Here is a 25,104-nt window from a genome sequence, read left to right as displayed (position 1 = left end):
GGAGATGCTACAATGTTAGCATAGCCTAGCACCAATTGACCCTAGCTCCATTGAGAAAACAAGTACTTTAAAAGTTATTTGCTTGTAGTCTTGTAAATAAAAAGGTAAAATAAAATACATAATAAAAAGCGAAAATAAATATTAGTGGCAGCCCTAATTCGTGATCCCGCTAACAGACTGTCATCTACTCACACAAACTCCAAAAAGCCGTCCACACTCAGTCTCACAACACCCTACGTTACGTACTTTCACACACCCGCAACACGGCCCCACACATTGCCTTAGATTCACACCTTTTTATCCGACAGGCCCGACACCTGGTCGACGTACTCCTCCTGGATCATGAAGGCAGCCAGGTTGGCAGTGTAGGAGGCAAGGAAGATGACAGCGAAGAAGGCCCACACCGACACCATGATCTTACTGGTGGTCCCTTTGGGATTCTGCACGGGGACGGAGTTGTTGAAAACCAGACCCCAAAGCAGCCAGACGGCCTTACCGATGGTGAAAGAGGGGCCGCCGGGTTCTGGGAGAGACATGGAAAGAGGAGGGAGGGGTGCAAAGAAAGATGACAGAGCAGTTTGACAGATCCCAGGTGCTACTTCACTTTATCTGCATTTGCCCGTGACCGCCGTAGTGGGATGCACTTGATGGATGGCGGCGACAAAGACTGGATTTATTCTCATCCTTTAGTTTGTCAGTGATCGCAGGATCCACATGGGCTCTTCCAGCCTCTGCCGTGACAACCCACTGATACCTCTGATCCACCTACCGCGATGGCAGCATGACAAGGTAACAGGGTAGAAGCACTACCTACTGTAGCTCTGTGGCATCACAGACAGGGAGGCAGAGAGAGAAAAGGGGGAGGGGGGTAGATGGGCACGCAGCAGGCTACAATTATGCTACAGCTGGAGCAGCCGTAAAGGAGAACAGCCTTACATAACCTGGCGATTAAACCACACACACTATACACTGTTGACAGAAGATAGTCAGAAAACACGAACATAACTCCAAACCAAACACCATTACTCTTCTCCCCTCTGGTCCTTGATTTAAAAAAAGAAAAAGGCTGTGAGCAGCCATAAAACACATCTCTGATTTCATCTTGAGTGGCTGCCGTTGTAGCAGCCTAATGCAATCCTGGGAGTCAAACAGAGCTGGGTGTATAAAACCTGGAGAAAAAATAGATTGAATCTGAACCATCGATTGTGAGGGGCAAATTGATTTGAATGGCCTGCTGGAACCGAATTTGATTCAACAGCGCAGTGTTATTCCGTACTGTCAGACACCATTGAACCCGACACATATTTTCAATGTATGGTAATAGATCTATGTCCTCACCGGTTTTACAACCCTCGATGTGTGTAACAATGGTGTGTCATATTTGAGAACGGCACAATCAACAAACAAAAAGACGCATTGCAAGAACAGAGGAGTCTTTGTTCACACTGTGACGCTAAGAATACTTTCGGATCACCTGTCGGGCTCTTGTCAATGATCCTTGTCATTCGTGAAAGAGCTCAAGTGACTGTAGATGGAGATAAGTACTCCATCGAGTAGAAAGCACTCCAATCACGTTCATTCAGAGGGGATTGTCAAGTAATTTAGCACACAAGGGGCTTTGTTTGAATACTACATTCAAGGTAACGAAACATGCCAACGAAGTCTTCATTTGTGAGGTCGCCTGATAATTAACCTCATTGTCACTTTTTTGGAGCATGCGTTGACTGGGTCTGATGGTGTGTGTGTGTGTCTGAGCATGTGTGTGTGTGCGCAATCCTCTCACCTCGTCCATCTGCCAGGCAGCGATTGTAACCCACAGGGCTGAAGTACTCAAACACAAACACAGACACGGCCGACACCATCAGCAACATCACAAACATCATCACCCAGACATCAGCACTGAAGGGCTCTGAAACACAGAGAGGGAGCGAGAGAGAGGGGGGGGTGAGGGGGAAGCAGAGGAAGTGGAAAGGGGCATGAGGGAGGGTTGTGGAAAAACAGAGAGAGGAAGTTGATTAAACCAAATTAAAGAAAATGATAAAAAAATCCCCCCCTGGTATCAACATGATTACTTGTATTCAGACGTGATGTACTGTGTGCTCATTGTTGCACAGTGATGGATTATGCCTGCGTTTGTGTGAACAGTAACAAGCACTTCTCAAGAGACAAACTGAGAGGGAGCTCGGTATGTGTGAATGGACAGATGTACTCCTTGAAGTGGGCACATTTCCCACCACTCGCACCCTGCTTTGCAATTTCCACACACAGACCAATCAGTGACAATCACCATAGTACTGCAGTTAACAATGCAATCTCACTACAAGGTCCATTTAGTAGCTGCTCTGGAGCTTTCAGTTGTAGCGCACAATCTTCATCCGCGGATGGAATAGTAAATGTTCCAATTTGAAAAAAATGTTGTGCACTTTTTCTCGTTAAATTGGTAACAGCCTCACTGTTTTACTGTCCACTCTACGGCCCTAACAGAGCTCTAGTAATATACTCCTGCTGCTGGTTCACATTAAAATTGTATATCAAAGGGCTGACAGCGACAGTTCATCATAAATATGTCTACGAAACACTTTTAGGGTCTATTTTATATCTTACTGGGAGTAATGGAAAAAGCAGGTGAAGGGGCAGTGAGCTGTGACACCTCCATCTCCTCAGGTAACCAGCGCTTCTGTGCCCTGCTGCTGTGTGCAAAACATGACGTCACCTTTCTCGTGACATATTGGAAAACGTACAATAACTGACTGACCTCCTTTGACTGCTTTGTAAACAAACAGCTGCTCTTCTTTTGCTTTTCTGAAGAAAAAAACAATAGCCGCTCAACGAGAATTGTGGGAGCTGTAGTATCATACCACGCTTGCTGTTCCCACGGCAACAACAAGTGTCGCCATATCAACCAGGACTGAAATCTTAAGGATGACAACGCTAGGACACTACTAATGCACGGAGGCGCCTTTAAAGTGGTCAGAACAATGGGGATTTTGAACGTCGATTATTCCATGACGACTTGTGCGATACAGTTGAAAGCTCCAGAACAGCCACTGAACGCACCTTGTGGTGAGATTAGTTTTCAAAGGTCAAGAATCGCTCAACCGTAGCGCTTTCACAAGATAATGTTGACGTACGAGTATGTGCATTTCAGTATTTAGTGATGTTCACAGAAAAATACACTTTCATCTGCATTTTATGTCACCAATGTAACTTGTTAGGTTTCGTGCTGCTGGAACAAACCAATCAACACAATTGAACAGCGTCCTTGCTTTGTGAAAAAACACTTGTACTCGTGCGTGATTGTGCATTTATTATTCGATATCCGAGTATGTGTGTGTGCGTGTAAGTGTTCTCGACTGTGTTGTACATCTGCCAAAAGCACCAGGTGCCCTCACCAAGGAAGGCGGAGGGGGACACGGTGCCGTTGCTACGGGAGACCATGACACTGATCCCCGTCTCAATGAAAGGCACAGAGAAGTCAATGACCTCGGACCTCTCCTCGTTGATGGTGAGCGAACCCACTGCCATGTGGGCATTCTTCAACACCACCTGAGGGTCAGCCACAGACAGACAGAGACAGACGGGAGAGGGGAAACGGGGAGGGTCAGTGCTGAATATTCCCAGGACTGCGGGGGAAACAGAGAGGCGAAAGAAACATGTTGGGCAAGTCAGTCAGTGCTGCAGTTCGTACACAAGAGACCATCTTTGCCAAGTAGGTGAAGGGGATCATTACAACCCTGGGTCAGTATTCGACTCCCCACCGACCCCAGAATCCCTCCCGAGTGTATTTCAATTTCTGGAGCCTCGGGCCGTGAATAAAAATGGAGCACAAAAGACTGTTTTAATAAGAGATCTGTATGCCAGAGTGAGCAGGAATCCTACGCTCCGTTTAGTTTTTTTTCTGTTTGTTTGCTTCATAGCCTTGCTTTATTTTTTTTCTCTCTCTCATCCTGTTTTCTGCTTCTGTTGTCCTGTGCCCCCCCCCCCCCTCACATTCAAATGAAATCATTAGCTGCTTGCTTCGGCATTTTAGGACATGGACTACCGCTTCCATGCATGCATGAACTGCACATTTGTCTTATCCAATGCCTTTATGCTGATGTATGTTACATGAACAATAAAATAAGATCGACAGTAGGTTGACATTGGATGTTGGAATTTTTACACTACCCTGCACATCTTAACTCAACTACATTCTTAAGACAGTAATAAAGTGGCTGGTTTATGCCATAATCAATTAAGTTGCACATCACATTGATTTGTAAAGGTTTGCGCTGAATGTCTAATGTGTGCAGTAGGGAAGTGCGTCTTTCCCTGGGGCTCTCTCTCTCTCTCTTTCTCTCTCTCTCTCTCTCTCTCTCTCTTTCTCTCGCTCTCTCCCCCCTCCAATCGCTTTCTCCTTCCCCATGTCTTTTCTTTTTCTCCATCTCCGATTAGGAGCCTCACTGTCCTCACAGGTCCCCCTCAGGCCGGGTTGTGGGGAACCAGTGCAGCTCGATGGCTGACAAAGACAGTGAGAAAGAGACACTCAAACAATATAATTAGCCCTATCATAAAAATAAATTCCCATGGGCACCAAAGCACTCTTGCCAGTTGTAGTAGTGTTAACATTAGATTACGTACTTCCTTGCTATATAAATTGTTTCACAATCTTACACATTTTAAAACCACCTCCATCAGGCTCCATTAAACAAATGCAAAGAGAGAGAGAAGCCTGGTAACCAAAATCTCATCTGCAATAGCAACTTTTTCTCACTTTCCAAAACAGCAGAAGGTAAATTTGACTCGGCGATTATTTTTGACAATCTTTCCACACATCCTTCCCTGTGTCATACTAAATAGTGTTGCATGTCTTCATGGAGGCATGCTGAGTGCAGTACGCTTTTAAGAAAATAGTTAAATGAAAAAAAACACATCTGTCCATCAGCGAAACAGAATCAGAGCAGTAATTCATCAAGGACACGTGGAATCAACGGTGTCATTTTGTTGATGTGTAAAATACAGAGACGTGTCCTCACCTCACCAACCAAGCCGTTCCATGTCCCGTTAACCTTCTTGCCATGTTTGCCGTTGGTGACCAGATAGAGGTCGTAAGTGAACTTGACCGCCTTGGCAATCTTCTTCAGGATGTCAATACAGAAACCTTTGCAGCAGCGCTTGATGTAAATCCCTGAATCGCCAGTCTGATTGCTGGTACAGAGAGGACGATAAGTAAAGAAAGGGGAACAGGAGGAAACGTGGATTTGGGATTCAGGTCCATTAAACGAGCAGATTCAAAAGAGAGGAGACAGCAGCAGGGATGAGATGAAATGGAAGTTTAAAAAACCAGGGGACCAGTGCTGAGAGACTATGCAGGTTTTCATTCCATCCACAAACTCCAGCAGGTTGTTTCATTGATTGGCACACATTAAAACAAGAAACCACCTCATGTGAGTATGCATGTTGATGGACAGAACATTAAATGGCAACATTTTCTGTTAATCCATCAATTTAGTCATTTTTCATTTCCGCAAGAAGCTCATGAGATCGGTTATGTGTGTGCATGAGTGAGTGTGTGCATCTCTGTATCTGTCCACAGCTAATCTTGCATGCCATGCATAATATTTTGGTTGCTCATTTATGGCTGCATGCTCAAGGACCTCTTGTGGTTGCAGTGACTCACGCTTTCTCAAAACACCTTTTGTTGGCAATTTGATGCCGCCGTTGATTCACTATATTGCCTCATACAACAACTTTGCTAGCTGGTAAGCGTGCTCATTTCAGTCGATCTCTCTGCAACAAAATACATCGACGTCTTTGATTTACCGATAACTGTTTTTTCTTCAAATCAAGTAGGTTAATTTTTTTGAAAGCTTTCAACAAAAATTCTGTCCAGATCTTACACATTGCACCTTTACAGTAAAGCTGAGTCCACGTATTTCTGCTTTTGAGTATCCAAAGAAAAATCTACACAGCTCGGGGCATCTGGCTCATGGAGTATATTTGGCTGGCGAGAAATCCTGCATAATGCTCTGTGGCACATTGCTATCTATCCCTGGAAAGCTAGATGAGAGGTGTCTTTGAAGGAAGAGACAGACAGACGGACAGAGAGGAGAAAAGGGGAATAGGAGAGAGAACAGGGTCGAAGAGCAGTCAATAAAAAAAAGCACTGAGCCAGAAGATGTAAGATGCCCTCAGGAGAGTTCAGGTATAGGCCAGTGATAGAAAACGAGGCCATTGAAGAATATTCATGATCACACACACTCAGGTGAAGTGGACGGCGAGAGTGTGAAGAGGCAGGGGAGGGAGGACAACAGTAACATAAACCAAGACAATGATCTCGTTAGCAGCGGTGAAGTAAGCAGTTAATCAAAAAGATATTGAGAGATTTTGCGAGGATGAAAATGATTGCTTTTGACCTCCAGTAGAGAAAAAAAGGAGAATCAATGCAGCAAAAATAATAAACAAAGGAGCCAAAGACGGGAAAAAGGGGAAATTCAAGGAAAATGTAAATAAATGCAGCTGTTATGGTTTTACGGTTTTATTATACTGGTGATTTGTTTGATTTTGAATACATGCAGAAGGTTACATAGTATACCAGAATGATTTTAAATGATTTATTTTGCAGCCATATTGACGCCTAAATCTATATGTCTCACACTAAGTTTCACAAAAAAAAACAGTTCTGACGCTACAGGGTTCATCCTGGAGTCACACAGCAAAAACAAATCAGATTTTTCATTCACGTGAGACAAAAATGTCACTTTTTAATGTTTAAATGATCACCTGAGTTTGAGCTGTTTGCGGCATGGCACAGTGTTCCTCATGCAGGTGCCACTGAGCGGATCCACGTCCTCCACGATGACAAACGGCGCTTCCTCCAGAGTCACGATGGACAGGTGGTCCTCCCGCTCCTCCGCCTCAAAGCGAGGCCACACATGGTATCTCATCGTCAGAGAGCCTCTCTCCCACTTGCCAACCTGCAGGAGTGAGTGGGAGGGAGGGCTGTGTGATATACAGGCCACTCTCACAGGTACTTCAAGTGGTAGGGCGAACACGCCAAATGAAGACGTGACAGACGCATCACAGAGGGTGAAAGACACTAAGCCGAAAATAAAGGCAGAAGATAGACTCGGGGAAGAGCGAATGGCAGAACAGGACTCAGAGATAGGTTGATGTTAGAAGAGCAAAAGAAGAATAACGAGACGATCAAATCAAATAGGAGAGAGAGAAGGGAAGAAGAAAATAATAAGAGATGTGGAGATACTCACCCTGTCCCACTGTCTGTCCTTGTCTAGAAGAATGATGACCAGTTTGGGGAACATCTGGTGACCCTCTTCGCTAAATGACAGGTTACGGCCTTCAAATGTCACATTCATGAGGTACCTGAAAACGACAATTCAAGTCGGGAGTCAGAAATACAAATATTTGTCTTTTGGTCTGAAAGCAAAATGTACAGAATTAAGACCCAGACCTTTAAAAAATACATTACGGGTGCATGGGATTAAAACCTTTCTCAACAAACAAGATTGTGATGAAATTGATGAATGTTTCGCTACACTGACATCAAGATGGACTAAATGTTTTCTTGAAATGTTTTAATGGATTCTTTTTTCTTGTTGCACAACAATCTGTAAACACAACAATGACATATTATAACCAAAGGTGTTGTGGCTACGTGTTGGCAAACAGCTGCTTATTTACGCATCCAGCAGAAACACTTTAACATTCATACAGTCATCTTCCTGGCCACCTGCTGAGCGTAAGTCCAATATTTACTCCTCTGTTAGCTCTGCTTTGCTCCCCACCGACTCCTGAGGGAAATATGGGGCAGTTCAGTACAGTGTGTTCACCAGCTCGTCGCTAACTGTGTCGGTCTGCTGTTTGGTGCTGGGCAGGTAGCGCAACAGTGCAGCTGTTTCTAGGGTTTCTCTCTGCTGCTGCTGGAAAACGATGTTAATGAAAGCTGCACAACACTACAACACACCTGCTATCACAGTATAAGACGCTGGTTACTTCTCTGGTCATAAGGCGTACGTGTTTAAAGCAGTGGGAGAAAGAGCGCACGTAAAATCAATGACCCTATAATTTATAAATATTCTCAAATGTCTTGAACATTGAAGTATTGGGACAAAACATTTCCATCAAAAACATGTACACGGCTGGTATTTGTAGTGACTCATTCAGGCTGTCTAATAGTCAGCAGTGAAATACTCGTAATGTTCTTTTGTTAAACGTGTTGTGTGATGGAAGAAATATCTGGAGATGACTCTGCATAATATCTGACAGCCACTGGTTTTACAGTATGCTTTTGTACACATACGAAATGCAAATTACTGTCTTTGCATTTTGGATTTTTTTTAATGTATTTTATAATATGTCTGTGTTATTCCTTTTAAATTGAGATACTTCTTTTGCAAGTTTAAGGTCTTAAGGTTGAGGACCCTGCCTGTTGTTGCCATAGTTAGATTAAGGACAAAGCCTCTGCTGTGAAAACACCCACTGTGGAATGATCTGCCAGAGGAACTCAGTATTATTTTAAAACCTGATTCAATCAAATGGCTTTCTTATCATTTAAATATAAGAGTGTATATTTATATTTTTTTCTTAATGTTTTTTGTATTAAATACTAACCTTTATGTTTTATGCACACGTTGGTATCTTGACCAGGAAATGTCCAAGGTGATTCTGTTAAAGTTATATAATATATGACCCTACGTGCAGCTTAGTACAGCGTATTGCAACAGGGAGCCTGAGAACACACAAGGAAGCAGCAGAAGGAGGCTGTGAGAGTCAGCGAGAGCAGGGAGGGCGGAGAGAAAGCAACAAGACACCAGGAGTGAAAAGTGGAAGAGAGAGTGAGGAATGGACTGTATTAACCGCCTGTATGAATACACATCAGCATACATGTGTGTCAACAAGTGTACAGCAGTGGCAGATAAACTGGAATCATCTCTCGCTCTCTCTGCCGCCTCCTTCTCTTACTCGTCCTGATCTGTGCTGCCATCGCCATGGAGACGCTCTGCCTCTGAAACTATCCACTGGAGAAATAAATATCTTGTCTGAATGCAAGGAGTGAGGGGCTGCGTCTGTGTGTGTGTGTGTGTGTGTGTGTGTGTATACGTGTGTCCAGACTTTTAAAGGAGGTGCCATGCACATTTTACTCACCATCATCTCCAACCAACAGTGTGAAAAAAAGACAATAAATCTATTCAGCAGTAAATAAAAAAAACAACAGATGAACAACGGGGCCTGAAACTTACCCAAGATTGTATCGCAAGTACCTCCTACTCGAACATTCAGTACCTCTATCTGTAACATCTTTGACTATATCCCACCTCACACACACACACACACACACACACACACACACACACACACACACGGACCTAAGTAGGCTGCATGCTTTGAGAAAGCCAATACTATGACTCAAGCCTCCATGAAATGCCTATTGCTGCATACTGGCTAGCTAGCACACTGCAAGTGCTGTAATGCGCCTGTAACATGGGATTAGTCTCCTAAACATAATCTCAGTTTGAATAGGGAACCAAAAAGATCAAGGCGTGTGTTCGTGGCGCCTGAGGAGGTCCAACTTGTTGCCGCGCTGACGCCATGTGACCAGTAGCCCTCTGTGTGTGTGTGTCATCATGACGGCGGTGACATGTGTGTGTGTGTGTGTGTAAACGCAAACACTGCACCATATGGACGCATGCAGGGAGGCTCTCAACACTAGTACAATGTAATGTGTTGCCATGGCACCCACAACCACAGAAATGTCCACGCAATCAGCTGCGTTGCCATGGGAACAGTAATCTCGCCCGAGAGAGGCTGGTTGAAAGAGAGAGAAAAGGGAGTATTTTTCTGTCTAAACCCAGTGTTTACCCACTTCCCCCTCATGCTGTCTTTCACTTTGAGATCAATCTCTCCGTCTCACCTCTGGGTAGCGTGTTGACTCACACATCAATAGGACTCATTTGCCCGTACATTAACCTGTGCCTTCACAAGAACTGATGCCTGCTGTGAATTTACAGCAGAGGAGGCTCGCTCTGGTTATCGTGTTGTATCCCTGCACCATTGATGTAGCTTTTATGTACCCTTCTCATGTCAGGAATCCCCTCTGACTTTGCTGGAAGAAGAAGAAAAAAATAAAAACCACTAGGGTGAGCTACCAGCAGAGCCTCATGTGGCTTCATCACAGCCATATGCAGCGCTTGTGTGCGCCTTGCTCACCAACTGTTCCCCAACTAATCACTGGCTGTGAGGGGAATTCAGTTTTTAGTTACAGAGACACTGAATCATCAATCGCATGGACACAATCCTTCTTTTCCCTCTAAAAGCTCTTCAAACCTATTTCGGAGCCATTTGATACGACTTTCTTTTATCTCAGAGTGAAGCCGCACAGGGTCACAAGTTATCTGTCGCTGCAATGCAGAGATGCAAAAATATGTATCCCCGCTGTGCATGCGTGTAAGTAAGTGTGCGGTGCAGATGCACACACACACACATGTACATACTGTATCAGGTTTGGTTGGATGACTCATAATCTGGGATGACTCACACAAGGTCCCCTCTCTACTGGACTCGAAGGGAAATACTCTCCTCCAATCACAAGCAGGCATTCAAAGTCGCCTCTTTAAGAACCTGGTCAGTGCCCGTCATGTCCCGGCCTCATCGCCGAAAAGGATCTTCACAACGCCAGCTTTGAGTGTCTCAGACCACGCAGAGAGCGGTGTTTAGCAGCCATCAGCCTGTCCGGCCCACCAAGTGCTGCCCAAGATACAAAGTCACCGGCGATGGGATCATTTCTGACGCTTTACTGGGATGCTGTACTGGGATGCTTTGGATGCTTTGCTGGGATGATTTGCTGGGATGCTGTACTGGGATGCTTTGGATGCTTTGCTGGGATGCTTTACTGGGATGCTTTGGATGCTTTGCTGGGATGCTTTGCTGGGATGCTTTACTGGGATGCTTTGGATGCTTTGCTGGGATGCTTTACTGGGATGCTTTACTGGGATGCTTTACTGGGATGCTTTACTGGGATGCTTTGCTGGGATGCTTTGCTGGGATGCTTTACTGGGATGCTTTGCTGGGATACTTTGCTGGGATGCTTTACTGAGATGCTTTACTGGGATGCTTTGCTGGGATGCTTTGCTGGGATGCTTTACTGGGATGCTTTGCTGGGATGCTTTACTGGGATGCTTTACTGGGATGCTTTGCTGGGATGCTTTGCTGGGATGCTTTGCTGGGATGCTTTACTGGGATGCTTTGCTGGGATACTTTGCTGGGATGCTTTACTGGGATGCTTTACTGGGATGCTTTACTGGGATGCTTTACTGGGATGCTTTGCTGGGATGCTTTGCTGGGATGCTTTGCTGGGATGCTTTACTGGGATGCTTTACTGGGATGCTTTGCTGGGATACTTTACTGGGATGAGGGCAAGTCGAAGCAGGAAGCCTCTAACGGCGCGGCTGCAGGACAGGGAAACTCTGGTTCTTGTACAGAACTTATATTCGATACCTTGGCGTCTGAGGCCAGAAGCAAACACAGACCCTCCTAATATCCCACCGGACAAAAATTCACTGCAGGTCTCGATTTATTTTTTGCTTTTGATCTGGTTTGATCTGGTTTGTTTTTGCATCTTTGCAACTGAACGTAATACTTCAAATCTAAATATTGGTGAATTAATTTATATTTTCGAATATGAAGTTCATGTTTTTATAAAATCTGAATTTGTAAAATGACTGTCATCATGCGTGAGTGCCGATATTATCAAACTGCAAATGAGCCAATCACGAAACGGTATTTAAAGAAGAATATGAAGCATAATTTGCGTAAGAAGTCTAGTTGTACCTAATTTAACCTATAATAACTCATTTGAATAACTTACATGACCAGCATGATATTGTTTGTGTCTCCAGCATGTGTAATAATTAAACATTTACTTTGTTAAGTATCTGCTCCTCTCCCTGCCAGTTTGATTAAATCAGCAGTCAACTGTTGTTCCCAAGTGCCTCGAAGTAGCCACAAACTAAACTCTATTCAAGATAACGTTTCTGTCTATTACTTGAATGCCCCCTCAAATAAAACAATAACTTTGGAAATAGTCTTTATTGGGACTGAAACAGAATTTTTATAAACGCGTAAAAAAAAAAAGAAATTGTTTATTTGTTGACTCAGTTATTGCTGGTGGCACCACTCTGATGGCATAAATACAGAGTGATGTGGCTACACATCGAAAAGATGTGAGGCTCTGAGTCTCTTTGAGCTGCAGCCTTTAATAAGTGAGTCCACGGGAGCTCCATGTGATCTGGGCCCATGAGGACCTCCGTTGAGCATGAGACATCAGACAGCTATCTGTGGAGTCTGGAGGAGGGGAGCACTGTATCAGAGAGAGCCCTCTCTCATTTGAAATGTGAACAAGGGCTTAACAGGTGAGGACACTGACCTTCCATAGTCTGCAAACCTCAAATACTGATGTTTTCCTCGTGGTTGTCTCTGAGCTCGGAAAGAAAACATCAGATTTTTGTTTTCAAAGTAAAGCAAATGGCATGACTGTGTCCTTACCGGAGCACTTTACTGAAATATATTTACAGAGAGAAGCGGGTAGACAAAAGAGAAAGACTAAAGAGAATAAAGATTTCTGAAAATGTATCCGATGATCATATCTTACTTGTCTCAACTTGCATACTTCACAGGGAAACTCGAATTACCTTTCTTCTGATTGGCCATTGTGGTTTAAGTAGCTACAATATTTTTGTCAGTGTGTGAACATTATTTCCTCTAATACGACTCGTTTATCTTGGCTACACACACCTGACACCACCCCTTGAAAAACCTGGTTTGAAGAGGGCAAACCCTTGCCCATATGTTTGTCTAAACTACTGACAGTTTCAAACTACTGTATGTGCCTTATGCTTCCACATAAGAAAGAACAAATACAGTGAATGGTTGGACCTAAAACATGTTAACTTGGCAAAAAACAGTTGAGTCAAAGTGCCTTAAAATGCTTAAATTAAATGAAAGTTATTGGAAATTCACGACATCCTAGTGTAACATAGAAATGCTATTCTTTAAAAAAGAAAAAGTGACAGTTGACATGTAATAATTCTCACACACTGGATATGTAACATATTTGCGATGGCGTTCACAGATCGGATAAGAACACATTCCAAAAGTAAAAGGCCATATGAAATATCGATTGGTTATATTTATGGCATTTAAACGTCCCTCACAGGAATAAGGGAGAGGACACAGTTGAAATGAGTGAAACTGAACTCTTGCTCAATGTAAGATATCCTGTCTTTAAAAACATTCATACTCCCTCCTTACAAAGCATTTAAATATAGGAAATTATGATCAACAGTTTTTTGACAGAGGAAGAAAGCGAGAGCAGTGGCGCGAGGGTGGCGGAGCCATCGTTGCTCTCTGATTCTGCATTTTAGCTGCATTTAATTGAAAGTGCTTTTTAGTGACAATGGACTGCTGTAGGAGCATCGCAGGGCGAGAAAACAAAGAGGAACAACAAGTGAAAAGCAGAGAACACTCGGGATCAAAAAGTCAAGTCTCTCCACAGTTCAGACGAGAGAGACCTTCGGTGGAAAAGAGGTGAACAAAAGAAAACGGGACACGACAAAGAAAAGTGACACGGCGTGCAGGAGACACGGATGTGGACTGTTCTGATCCATTACCATGGAAAGGGTCGATGAAATGAGAGGGTCATTTGTGCTCGAGATGCACAATGAAGTGGCCCGTTTGCCTTCCAATAAACAGAGCCAGGATTCATCAGACAGCCGCTTTCATCGAAGCCATTAAGAAATGCAATAATAATGCTGCTCTACTTTAAAGGTGAAGCAGGATGAGAGTACAACTCGCTGCATGCGCGAGCGGCAGCATCACGAGTCAAACGGCCTGCAGAAAAGGTTCTCCACTGAGCTCTACTGGATGGCTCGGATGCGGACGCGTGCAGCCGGCCCACAGACGTCCCGTCAGACCACAAGAAAGAAAAACTCACTCCGAAATATGAATCATCTCTTACGTCACACCTACCAGCTCGGCATTTCAATCAGCACAGGGATTTGAGTGGGGATTTGAACACAAGCGCACAGATGCAGTCAAACGAAATAAAATAAGTTGGGGGTTGTTGTCTTTCCCGACAACAACCCACACAAATAAGCCCCCTTGGCACATCATCCGAAACCACTTGGAGCACATTTTCTCATTATCCATTATCTGAGCGTTCCTGTCGTCTCTGCCTGGCAGGAGACAATGGATGGCCTCTAGAGCTCTGCGTGTGTGTGGGTTTCCATATTTGTGTTGGAGCGTGCGAGAGCGTATGCATGTGTTTGTATATATGCATGTTTGTGCGCCCCATAAGGTCACGCAGCCCCTAAACACATCTGAAAGCGTGACTCACTGGGGCCTCCCATCTCCGTCCATCAGCGCTGACAGGATGGCATGCATGCAGCCCACTGTGGCCTGTAGCTATACGGGACCACGCAGAGACATATGGCCTTATTATTGTTTTTTGTCTCTCGGGGTGAAGGGATGGAATCGGTGGAATTATGATGTGTGTGTGTTAAGCTGTTTCTAGCCTCTGGGCTCACCATCAACATCCACCCATCCAAAGTCTCTACTTGTGCTCAGTCAAATGGAGAAAAATGGAATGGCTGGAAAACACACACACGTACACACACACACACACACACACACACAAACACACACATCACAGTAGCGTCCCAGGTGTGTGCCTGAAGGATGATTGAGAGCTAACCCTGTGTCTGATAGCACCCTTTGGGACTGAAATATTCATGGCTGCGGTGTTATTGTTATCTCAGTCGTGTTTGGCGGCGGAACGCTTCACGGCACGCCTAAGTGCCCCTGATATTAAAAACAGAAACACGAGTAATGACGAGACAGACTTGTACAGCAATACATCAACCTCAACCTGGAGATTAATGCAGCAGTGGCAGGGGAGGTTGCAGAATGTTTCCCTAGTTCTTCACGTTTCTCAAATTCAGACTGAAACATAGACAGTGAAACAAACAAACAAAAACAGAGAAAATGTAAAATATTAGGAAGAAAACGAGGTATGGAAGGCAGGCAGGCGCATCATGAAATACATCTAATAAGGAAGGACTTTGGTAATACTAAGCTTCTATTAGATTAAGCCCTACAGAGCAGTTGAATGTCATGCTATAATAACACACGTGTGTGTGCGTGTTTCTGTGTGCTGGCGATAACCCCACTCTTGTTCTATGGCTCTTTTTTTCATTAATCCGGTTGTCCCCGAGCATTCAATTAACTGTGGAGTCTCTGATCAATGTGAACTGTAAAAGCATGTCCTATGAAGATAAATGGGGATTAATTGTTGAATACCAATGCTACTGCTTGTTCTGTAATGTGCCAAAAAGCAAAAAACAAGGAGGTTCAGAGGAAGCGGAGGAGAAAGATGTTTTCCGTTAAAAGATGGCTGTGGGTTAAGCTAAAGATAACACACGATGTTGTTACAAGTCGGAGAGCGAATGCCCCGGTTCGTCTTGTGTTTCACGTTTTTACTGGCTAATTAAACAAATTCTGGTTCTCCTCGGGGAACGTGTCTTCGTTTCTGTGTGTATTTCTAGTCCACGTTGTACTGCATGTGTGTGGTCGCACATTTGCCGGATTTATCGTCATATTTCCGACTGCGCATCAGCATCTTTTTCCCCGTAATTTTACCAGCCGGTGCATTTTGGCTCTAACTCATCTGCTTTTGTTCAGCCCATCTTTTTGCATTGTGCGTGGCGCCCAGCTCCTTTTCGAGGTGACCATGGCTCCAACTCAAAACAACGTTTAGTTCAAGTGCAGAAGAAGTGCAGATTGACTCCCAAAGACAAAGGACCCCTCCTCTGTGACACCTGCATGTCTGGTGTGAGGGTGTTTTTGTTGCTTTTCAGCCTTATTAGTATAGAGTGTGTGTGCCTGGGTTTGTCCGTCCTGATGTCCCCCTTTCTCCCCGTCTCTCTCTGCACACCTGGCAATAATCAGGGATCAGCACGCCACAAGAACCTGCATCAACAGCCCGTTCCCCCCGGATCATATTTTTATTTGCCAGCCCGTCTTACCGAGCTGATAGTTTGTTTGTCCGTCTCCTTTTTGTCTTACACCTGTTCTCCTTGTCTCCAGGATTACCCGCCTGCTTGCCCGCCTCGCCAGTCTGCCAAGCTCGCCAGCCAGCTCACTACATCGGGTCTCTCTCTGCCAAGCTAAAATCTCCCGCCAGCCAACGACTCCCCATCTCTGCCTGCTTCTCTCAATTAAAGACTTGTTTGCACCTCACCTGCCTGTCAGGTGTCTGCATTTGGGTTCAACCTCGAAAGCTGACACAAAAACTCTAAACAGTCCATGACATAAGGAATGGTAGCCTCTCATCGTTCATTATGCATCAACATGAACTATAATGAGTTATTCTCAGACGAATAGCTCTGCTTGTTGCGTATACTAGGGCGTTATTGGCGCTGTCCAGGGTACTGAAACGCAGGGGAGGACACCGATAGACAGACAGTCTCAACAAAGCCAGGTATTTCATATTAAATCGCTGCATCGGCTACAGTATATTCATTTATTCATTTGTTTATAGGCCAAGATACGAGCATATTTATTTGTATGGGCCATCGCTGTAATATCTTTGATGTGATTATTGCCCATTTTATGCCCATTTTATCGTCATTTTTGTTGAAATAAAAAGGAAAATCCTTGAAGTCCAGATTTTTTTCCTCATCTCTCATTAGACAGTATAATAGCAAAGTAAAGCTCAAAATAAGTAAATAATGACTGCAAGATTAAGGAAAGTATGACAGCTTGTGTTGTCATCATCGCTCCCCCCCCCCCCCCCCCCCCCCCACACCGCTGTCTAAATAGGGCAACCGGGGCCTTGACTTTGTGTGGCACATTTGCCAAGCTTTCCCTTCTTACAAGCTAACACCACATGTCCAAGGCAAAAATCAACACTGTCGCCAGCTCATAAAAAAGGAGCAGCACTCTTCATGTGTTGCAGGTCAGAGCCATCTGTCAATCAAACGAAGGAGGGGCTGTATTTTTGTTCTTGCAGGGCTGCCTATCTGAATATGGAATATGAATATGAGTATTATAGTGCAGTATTACAAATATTAAAACATTTTAACAGAAACATATGGGGTGGTTTGGATATATGAAAAAAAACATACTTGGAGAAGCAACAGAGTGTTATATTGTCATGGCTAGTTATAGTTGGTAAACTGTGATTGGGCAAGCGTGATGTTGCTTACACATTTTCAGTCCACATTACTAATATTTGTATTTGTCTATCCCATCCCCCCCGAGCATTCACTCACTTCAGTATTTCCCTGGAGTGGCCGGTGTTGGAGCTTTTCTTGTCAAGTGTCCCGAGGCAGCTGGACTTCAGCAGTGTGTGTGGCCCCCGGTCCAGCATCATGGTGGAGGTCGCCGTGGCAATGATAGCCACTGCATCACGCACCCTGGCCTCGATGTTGTAGTCCCATTCGTCATACGACACTGAGATAAGCCCTGGGAAAGAGAGCGAGGGACGGATGTGAGGTGAGAGGAAGGGATGCGTGGAAAGTGTAGAAGGAAATATGGAGAAGGATGAAAAGGAGGGCGAGGGAGGCAGAAAGGTGTGAGACAGAGGGAGGAAGAGAGAGAGTGTGCAATGTAAAATGAAAGCATTTTAGAAGAGGCTGAAGAGTCAAAACTCAGAGTCGTGAGCACGGTGATCCCTCTTCATCTCATTTTGTTATGCTTGGCTTTCCAAGCATGAGGAACTGCTGGCGATCAAATGTCAGCATCCATTTCTCATCCATGTTTTTTTGTTGTCGTGGCTGGTTTGGATTTCATGTTCACATTTGAAACCTGCACCGTAAATCTGCTGGAAAAATAGACAAACCTGATTTTCAGGCAGCTTCTGTGTTGTTGCTGAACGCATGTTGAACGCTTTCAAATAAAATGCTTCGAACATGTTTGGTGAGGGGGAAGGATGCAAAGGGAGAGCCAGTGTAAAATCACAAAAGGGTGTCTTCCCTGCAGAGATATTTTTCAGAACAACATCACTGGGAATTCTCTTAATGAGATGATGACCAATAAAAGAAATCAATAAAAAAAGTCAAGTTTGTCAGTCTGTATTTATCTCATATCTGTGTGAGATATTGCACGGTAAGTCGACGTAAAAAAAAGAACAGATACGACCAAATAAACTCCCAAAGATTATAGACTGACTTACCTGAGGTTAACAGGAATCAGTATGCGGCCCACCACTGACTGGCACAAGGTAGAGCAAACAGACAAGGGGAACATTTGCATATATGCAAACAAGCCCATCTGCCACTTGTGCTCACATTTCAATAACAAAGCTTTTTGAAAACTGGTCACATAATAATGTAATACAGATTTCAGTGTTTTTACTCTAAAACACGAAGGAAACTTAAATGAGTTCGAACCTGGCCCCTCTGGTTCAATAGAGAAGACCTAGACTGCTTTGTGCAACGGATGAGTTTAAACGTCAATCGGAAGTCTGACAAGCAGTTAAGCCAAAAGTCAAAGTCTGTCTTTGTGAGACCGGCCCCTGGTGTTCGGGTGTACCTGTAGGGAAGACAGCGGGAACGTGGTCTGCATCTCCGGCCACCAGCGACGGCACGATCCAGGTGAAGCCGTAACCCGTGAGGCCCACAGAATGGGCCACCTCGAAGATGGTGCTGGCCTCCTCCTTCGTGCAGTAGAGCAGGATGACAGGACTCTGCAGTTTCTTCAGCTGGTTCTGGATCTTGGAGTCTCCGTCGTCCACGGACATGTCCAGCAGGAAGACTTCTTCCAGCTCCCAGCCCACGAAGCTGTTGTCGATGGTACTTCGGACCTGGACAGGCGACGGAGATGGGATTTTTTTTTTCTTTTTAAGTGTAGGCTACACACATAACAGAGGAGTTGTTAAGAGGAGATACTGGAACGAAATCGACTGAGATGTCTCCTCCTCCATCTTCCAGATTGCTAAACTGTTCTGTCTTTACACGTGTCTTGGGAGTGGGAGACATTAAATAAATAAATAATAATGTAACAAGAGCGAGATTGGGTAATCTCCTTTCCCAAATCTCAAGGCGTCATCAACACAGAGGAAACTCTCATTGAGATGGAGGCTATTTTATTTTTCTGTGGCCACAGGGTTACAGTAATACAGGATGTGCAGCAGAAGTGATTTTTAGGATTGCGGATCCTTTTGCTTAAATGTGGCATTTAGACGATAGATTTGTGTTTTCCTTGAGGGAATCTATTCATGTTGAGTAACAGGCAGAACAAAGCATTTTGTGTGCAGTACCGGTATATTCCATTACATCACCATTTTCTTCTGCATGTTCTTCTGTGCATGTGTGCTTGATCTTTGCTTGAGGGAAGATAGAATGAGATGCATGGTGTTGGTAATAACTGGTTGAAGCTTTTCTCGTTGGAGCTTTGACTTGTTTGTTTTCAAAATATTTAGCCGATATACATTATGGACAGCAAACTATAGCAGTTGCTATGAGACTCTATACATTACGCATTCAACATGAAGCTGATGGACAAAATATCCTCATTCAAAACCTCTGTTTAGATAATTAATACGTGATTCTTCTTCTTTTAAAGCGGATCGTTACTCTAACTTTGTTCAAAGGAAAGACCCTGCCACTGCTGCAATTTTACAAAGAAATATGATGAGATGACTTTCAAGAACTTTTCATTCTTCTCAGATGAGTGTCTGATGTTCAAAGTTATTCAGGATCTCATACCAGCCCCTTTAAAGAGTCTGTTCTAAGCCCTGGAGATAAGGAGGCTGAGGGCTCACTGAGTGGTTGCATTTAAAACAGACATGCTGGCCAATCTGCCTTTTTTTCCATGAAAGCAATCAGAAAATGGAACTCGCTACCCACTTACATCAAACTCATGCCAAACCGTATCATTTTTGAAGGCAATGATATTATGGCTCTGAACCAGACAATTGTGTCCTCAGAAATGGTTTCATCAATAGTTTCATTTCATTAATTGTACATAGTCCTAGCAAAATAAACATAAACACTTTCTTTAAAAAAATAGATCGGACACACATCGTTTCAAATGTTAAGAAAACAGTATGAAAGATACAGTATTTGTCTGGCCTCTTATAATGGGTCCCTAAAAGACAAAAGTAGTAACACAAAGGTGCCTGGGACCCAGAGCGAAAGTGAATCTCTCATTTGAATCCGTAGTTGAAAAAGTTTTCGGCTATTATCTGTTAAAGTATCCTGCTGCTTGTGAGCAAAGGAATACATTTATCTTAACAGATAATATTCTTTGTAATTTTCGGTCTCAACTTATTGATTAGTGGTATATCATGTGTAATGTGTACTGCTATGTCCCCTGAAGTATACTGTATACTGTATACTACACGTATGTCTGTAATGTGTTGCTTTACCTTGTTGACGAAGTCCTGGTAGCCAGGGTAGTACGAGGTGACAATGGAGAAGATGTACCAGTCATACTCCTCCATGATGTTCAACATGACGGAGGCCTGCTGCTCGATGGACGGACCAAACTGGAAAAACATGGAGTGGTCGTCCTGGAAACCAGAGGCAAGGAGCCAATCAGCAAACAAGGTCATGAGTCATGCAGAGCACGAGAGCGAACAGGAAGGTATAGGGCACCGATGATAGTGGAGCGTGTCCAGCTACTGCAAGCCTCAGGGACAAATAGAGTTCTGTGTAAAGCTGTGCTTTATTCATCAGTGTGTGCTCTGTACCTGCACTCCAGAATATCCAACAATAACACAACATATCATTCATTTCATCCATTGTATTAATGATGTTTCATCTTATCATAATGAACCTGCAATGAAGAAATACTCTTACGCTATTGCAGCACCTGCGCTAACCTACAGTGAGTAGCCGCGAGTCGCTCCTCACAGGACACTGATTGGTCCGGACACAAACGCGTTACTTGAATCTGACAGGATGGATTTCCCAGCTGCCGTGCGAGTTGAAGAAATACACCTGATAACACCTATAAAGCCTTTTTAAACTAATTTAAATGCGTGCATCTGCCAAGCACTTCTGTGCAACTTTTCAGACTCCAGCTCTGTCTGATGGATCAGGTCAGTAAGCAGGCCAGGCCTGATATTGGTATTGGGTTGTGACATCACAAATTGTCAAGGTTAGAGTTCTGTTCATGTACAGGTCAAACAAACAAGAAACAACATGTTTTAGAGATTTAGATGTAATGGTAGGCGTCATTTTTTAACTTTTGTTTCCCCCCTGATTCCAGTCTTAATGCTAAGCTAGGCTATCAGCTGATGATTTAACGCACACACAGCGTTAAAAATAATCGTATCTAACTCGTCGTCTTTGCCGCTTACTCGCTCTGAAGTTTCGATAAAGAATGTGATTAAAATGTAGGTGAAATCAAGGAACTTCGGCACGTCACAGCATTACGAGGACCACAGTAAATGCGTTCTGATCAATTATCTCACTTCACTTGTCTGGAACTTTAATTTAAAATGAAAAGCTAAAGTTCAAACATTCTCCCTTCAGTGATTGTTTACATGTGGCCCCCAGAACAACACTTAGGTAAACTGTTTCGCTCCGCTTCACGCTCCTGTGCATTCATAAGAACGCTCCTCGAGTTAGGTGCGCTAACTCCACTCCGCATCAAAGCCCATCTCTCCCTCCCTCTACTTATCCGGGACAAACATTATGTCTTACCTACTTTTCACTGTAATGAGGTAATAACAATGCAGTGTCAAGTGATGGTGGAGAGATTGGCAGTTGTGAAATGAGGGTGGGGGGGGGGGTATATGTATGGGTGCACGGGCTGAAATCTGACGTTTTACCAACGCTGACAGTAAATACACTTAGCTCTGTTCAGGGAGGTAATAATGGTGTTCCCACGCGTGAACGACAGCTCATGCAACGTTCACCTCTCACCTCACACTTCCATCAATTGTCAAGAAGAGTGCTACATGTAATTTACCCTGACATTATTATTCCATCTGTGGATGCAGTCTTTATCTACAACTCACTGTCAGACAACTCTTCCTGTTTTTACAGGATGAAGCTGGTGGTATTCTTTAAATTTGTATTTTTGCCAACAAATCCCCCAAAAGACCAACACCAACGAACAAGTGTTGTGCAGCCTGATGTAACTTATTTCTCTGTGCCACAGACGATGAAAAATACATCAACGAGCCACACTGTTCAACTGGGTGACAACCTTCGTCGTGATGAACATGGCCACTGTGGCTGATTTTAAGACAACCGACGTACACCATAATGTTGCTGTGAGCCCCGTGTGTATTAATCCGCAGGTGAAAATAGTCCCCAGCAAATGTGCTATTTACTCGTGTTAGACTAAAAACTACAGTGCCCAGAGGTTTTGGGAAATTACTGAGCCTACTGAACTAAAGAAAATATGAAAAATCCAAGTAATTTCACTGAAGTTGAGACTCTCTCTGTGGTTTCTTCTCATTATTATCTGAGGGAGGTTTGGTGGGTGACCTCACTATTTCTAAAATGTTGGCTGCTTCTGTCAAAAGCAGTTCCGATGAAAACCACTCCGTTGTGTGTATTATCCAGGGCAACCGGGACATTGCTTTTGGAAAGACACGTTAATGATGAATTATTGAAATGTGATTTTCCAATGCTTTCAACCTCCCCAGCAGAAATCTCAGAGAGAAATATTTGAAAACTTGGACAAATCAAACCAAAACAATCTGCATGGCCAGATACCAAAAAGCAACTGGGTCATTTTAATTCTTCTTTTTTATTTGGGTGAACTGCCTCTCCTCAGCTCGACTTCAGACACCAACTATCTTTTCCATCATTGCTGTTCTGGATCGTACTTTTTTTTCCCACTTACCACACAGTATCCCTTTCTCCTTCAACCTCCTAAACTCCCTTTTTGTCTTGTTATCGTTCTAATCGTGGGCTCAGAGAGGTGTAATCAGTCGTGAGACCAAACCTGCCATTCAGAGGGATCGTGAGGGCACTACTTCATTCTCTCCTTCTTAGATTACAGCGAATCATCATCTCATTCTACTTGCTCTTTCCTAATCACCACTCTTTCATGTCTGTCCTTTATTCACACGGCATTAGTGTCGGGGTTTCCTTCTCCCTTCCTCTTTCTCTCGACCCCTACCTTGTCTTTTGTCTCTCTGCCCTGTTTTTACATCATGTCCTGCAGCTCCATCAGTTCGCATCAGAGAGGTGTGAAGTGTCATGCAGGGTGAAAATCTGTGTGTGTCATTACCGGAGCCGCCCGCTGGCTTTCTTGCCTGTCGTTTCACATCATCCTTCTCCTCAACCGTGAGCCCAAGAAAGAGGTTTGTCACCTCATTTCCGAGCTTTTATTGTGTGTGTCTCCTCTCTCTAAATTGTAAGTTACTGTCTGTGAGGTGAGTTACATTTGTGATTTGTGCTGTCAGGTTTGGTTAACAAGGGACTGCAGAATGGACGGGTATGAACGAGGTGTTGAGACGCGTTGAAGGGGCATTTTATCAATCAATCTTTTGGCGTAAATTATTTAAGATTAAGTCTGACACTTCTTCCATCCATCTTTGTTAACTGACTGTTCGCTAAGCCCCGCTACCCTGTCAAACTTTACAGTCCAGCACGTGTGCAGTTTGCAATAATGGCTGCCAATTTCACACTCAAAATAAATAATGAACAATTATTTTTACAACAGTGGGTCCTCGATGAGAGACGGTGGTGGACCAAAGCAGCTTTTACCAGCTGCGACAGCGTTTGGATGGTTTTGTTTTCCCCTTGCGAGTCCTGGAGACACCTACTGGAGCAGGAACTACCAAAGCAGGTGGTTGGAGTATTTTGCCGAGAGTTTAATGCGTTACATTTGAATTTCGAAGTTCGAATTGCTGAGTTCCCAGTCGCAAATTCTACACCAGAAGTCAGACAAACCCGACCAAGCCCGACCTCAAAATCCAAGATGGCTGCTACGCGCATAAACAGTAAAAGAAAGAGCTGTTTGTTAGCACTTCTGTTTTTCTTGTGTCTCATTAAATCATTCATACATATACCGTCCAACTTCTATCTGTGAACATGTTGCTACGGTGTTTGTATGAATCACATAGTTTTACAGGTGTGTGGCTGAGATCAAAATGAAGGCCGAGTTCGATGATGGGTGTGAATGTGTCGCTCCGAGGACGGAAGGAAGGGAGTACAGACACAAATCGGAACAGATGTGCAAAGTGTGTGTGTGTGTGTGTGTGTGTGTGTGTATGTTTCGGAACTGCCTCTTACACTTTTGTGACGCTATGGTGTTGACAAAATCTGTCCACGGACAGACAGAAATATAAACACCTGACAATGTACTGAAAACCTCTCCTGTAGTAGTTCCAGTGTCTTCAGGACACATTCTGCTATGATGACTCACACACAGACTCACAAGGTGAAAACAAAACCAGCGTCGCTGTCATGGCCGGTAAACATCAATGAGGTGCAAATCCAAAACATACACACGGCCAAAAGATGCAAACAACACTGTAAGAATCATAACAACATAAACTAACAAGCCACATAGAAGTTGTTCTTGTGCTGCAGGATAGAACTAGTTTGTCCCCGAAAAAGTTGAAGGTCTAATGTAAGATCACACTGTTGTGTTGTTCTAACTTCCACTGCTCTGCTGCTTAGCTTATATTACATATTGTCTGTGTGTTTTCACTGTTAAAGTAAGGTAAAGTAGCATTATCAGAAATAATGTTGGCTGTAGGCGCTTTGTATCACTGATCAAACCTCCCATATTGTTTCTAGTATCTGAGTCACATCAAACACCACTTTCACTTTGAGCCTCAGCACAGGAATCTCAAAATAGTCGAGGTGTAGTGGCACTGAATCTGCAACAGCTACTTGTGTGAATTAGTTAATGCGCACGCTCATCTGTGTAGATGACACCACAAAGTTTTTCTATTTTTTCCCACAGACTGATCCCCACAGTGCTGACGTGTCATATTTAAATGAAACATGTCTGCCAGCGACGCGTTAGGGGGGTTTTCTCCATGATATGAACCCATTAAGACAGCAAGTAATGGGTGCGTTTGATTTCGCTCCGATTGCCACGGACGCTTTGGAATGCGTCGCCGGTGCGTCAGCG

At 43.9% G+C, this 25,104-nt stretch overlaps 1 protein-coding gene across 1 annotated transcript in view; it reads right to left on the bottom strand.

Moving 5' to 3' along the window:
• grin2bb (glutamate receptor, ionotropic, N-methyl D-aspartate 2B-b) overlaps nt 1-25,104 on the bottom strand; it is a gene marked incomplete at its 3' end in the record, with an annotated part of 59,263 nt that overhangs the window by 12,660 nt on the left and 21,499 nt on the right. Inside the window, exons 2-10 of the mRNA XM_079279215.1 lie at nt 20,423-20,566; nt 18,586-18,856; nt 17,325-17,517; nt 7,248-7,362; nt 6,763-6,956; nt 5,016-5,187; nt 3,393-3,546; nt 1,784-1,909; nt 294-523 (exon numbers count right to left, since the gene is read on the bottom strand). Of these exons, the coding sequence (XP_079135341.1) occupies nt 294-523; nt 1,784-1,909; nt 3,393-3,546; nt 5,016-5,187; nt 6,763-6,956; nt 7,248-7,362; nt 17,325-17,517; nt 18,586-18,856; nt 20,423-20,566 (1,599 nt within the window). The remainder of the gene's footprint in view (nt 1-293; nt 524-1,783; nt 1,910-3,392; nt 3,547-5,015; nt 5,188-6,762; nt 6,957-7,247; nt 7,363-17,324; nt 17,518-18,585; nt 18,857-20,422; nt 20,567-25,104) is intronic.

The sequence above is a fragment of the Melanostigma gelatinosum genome, assembly GCF_949748355.1.
Source record: "Melanostigma gelatinosum genome assembly, chromosome: 11".
Classification (NCBI taxonomy): domain Eukaryota; kingdom Metazoa; phylum Chordata; class Actinopteri; order Perciformes; family Zoarcidae; genus Melanostigma; species Melanostigma gelatinosum.
This window is presented reverse-complemented; position numbering and strand designations above follow the sequence as displayed.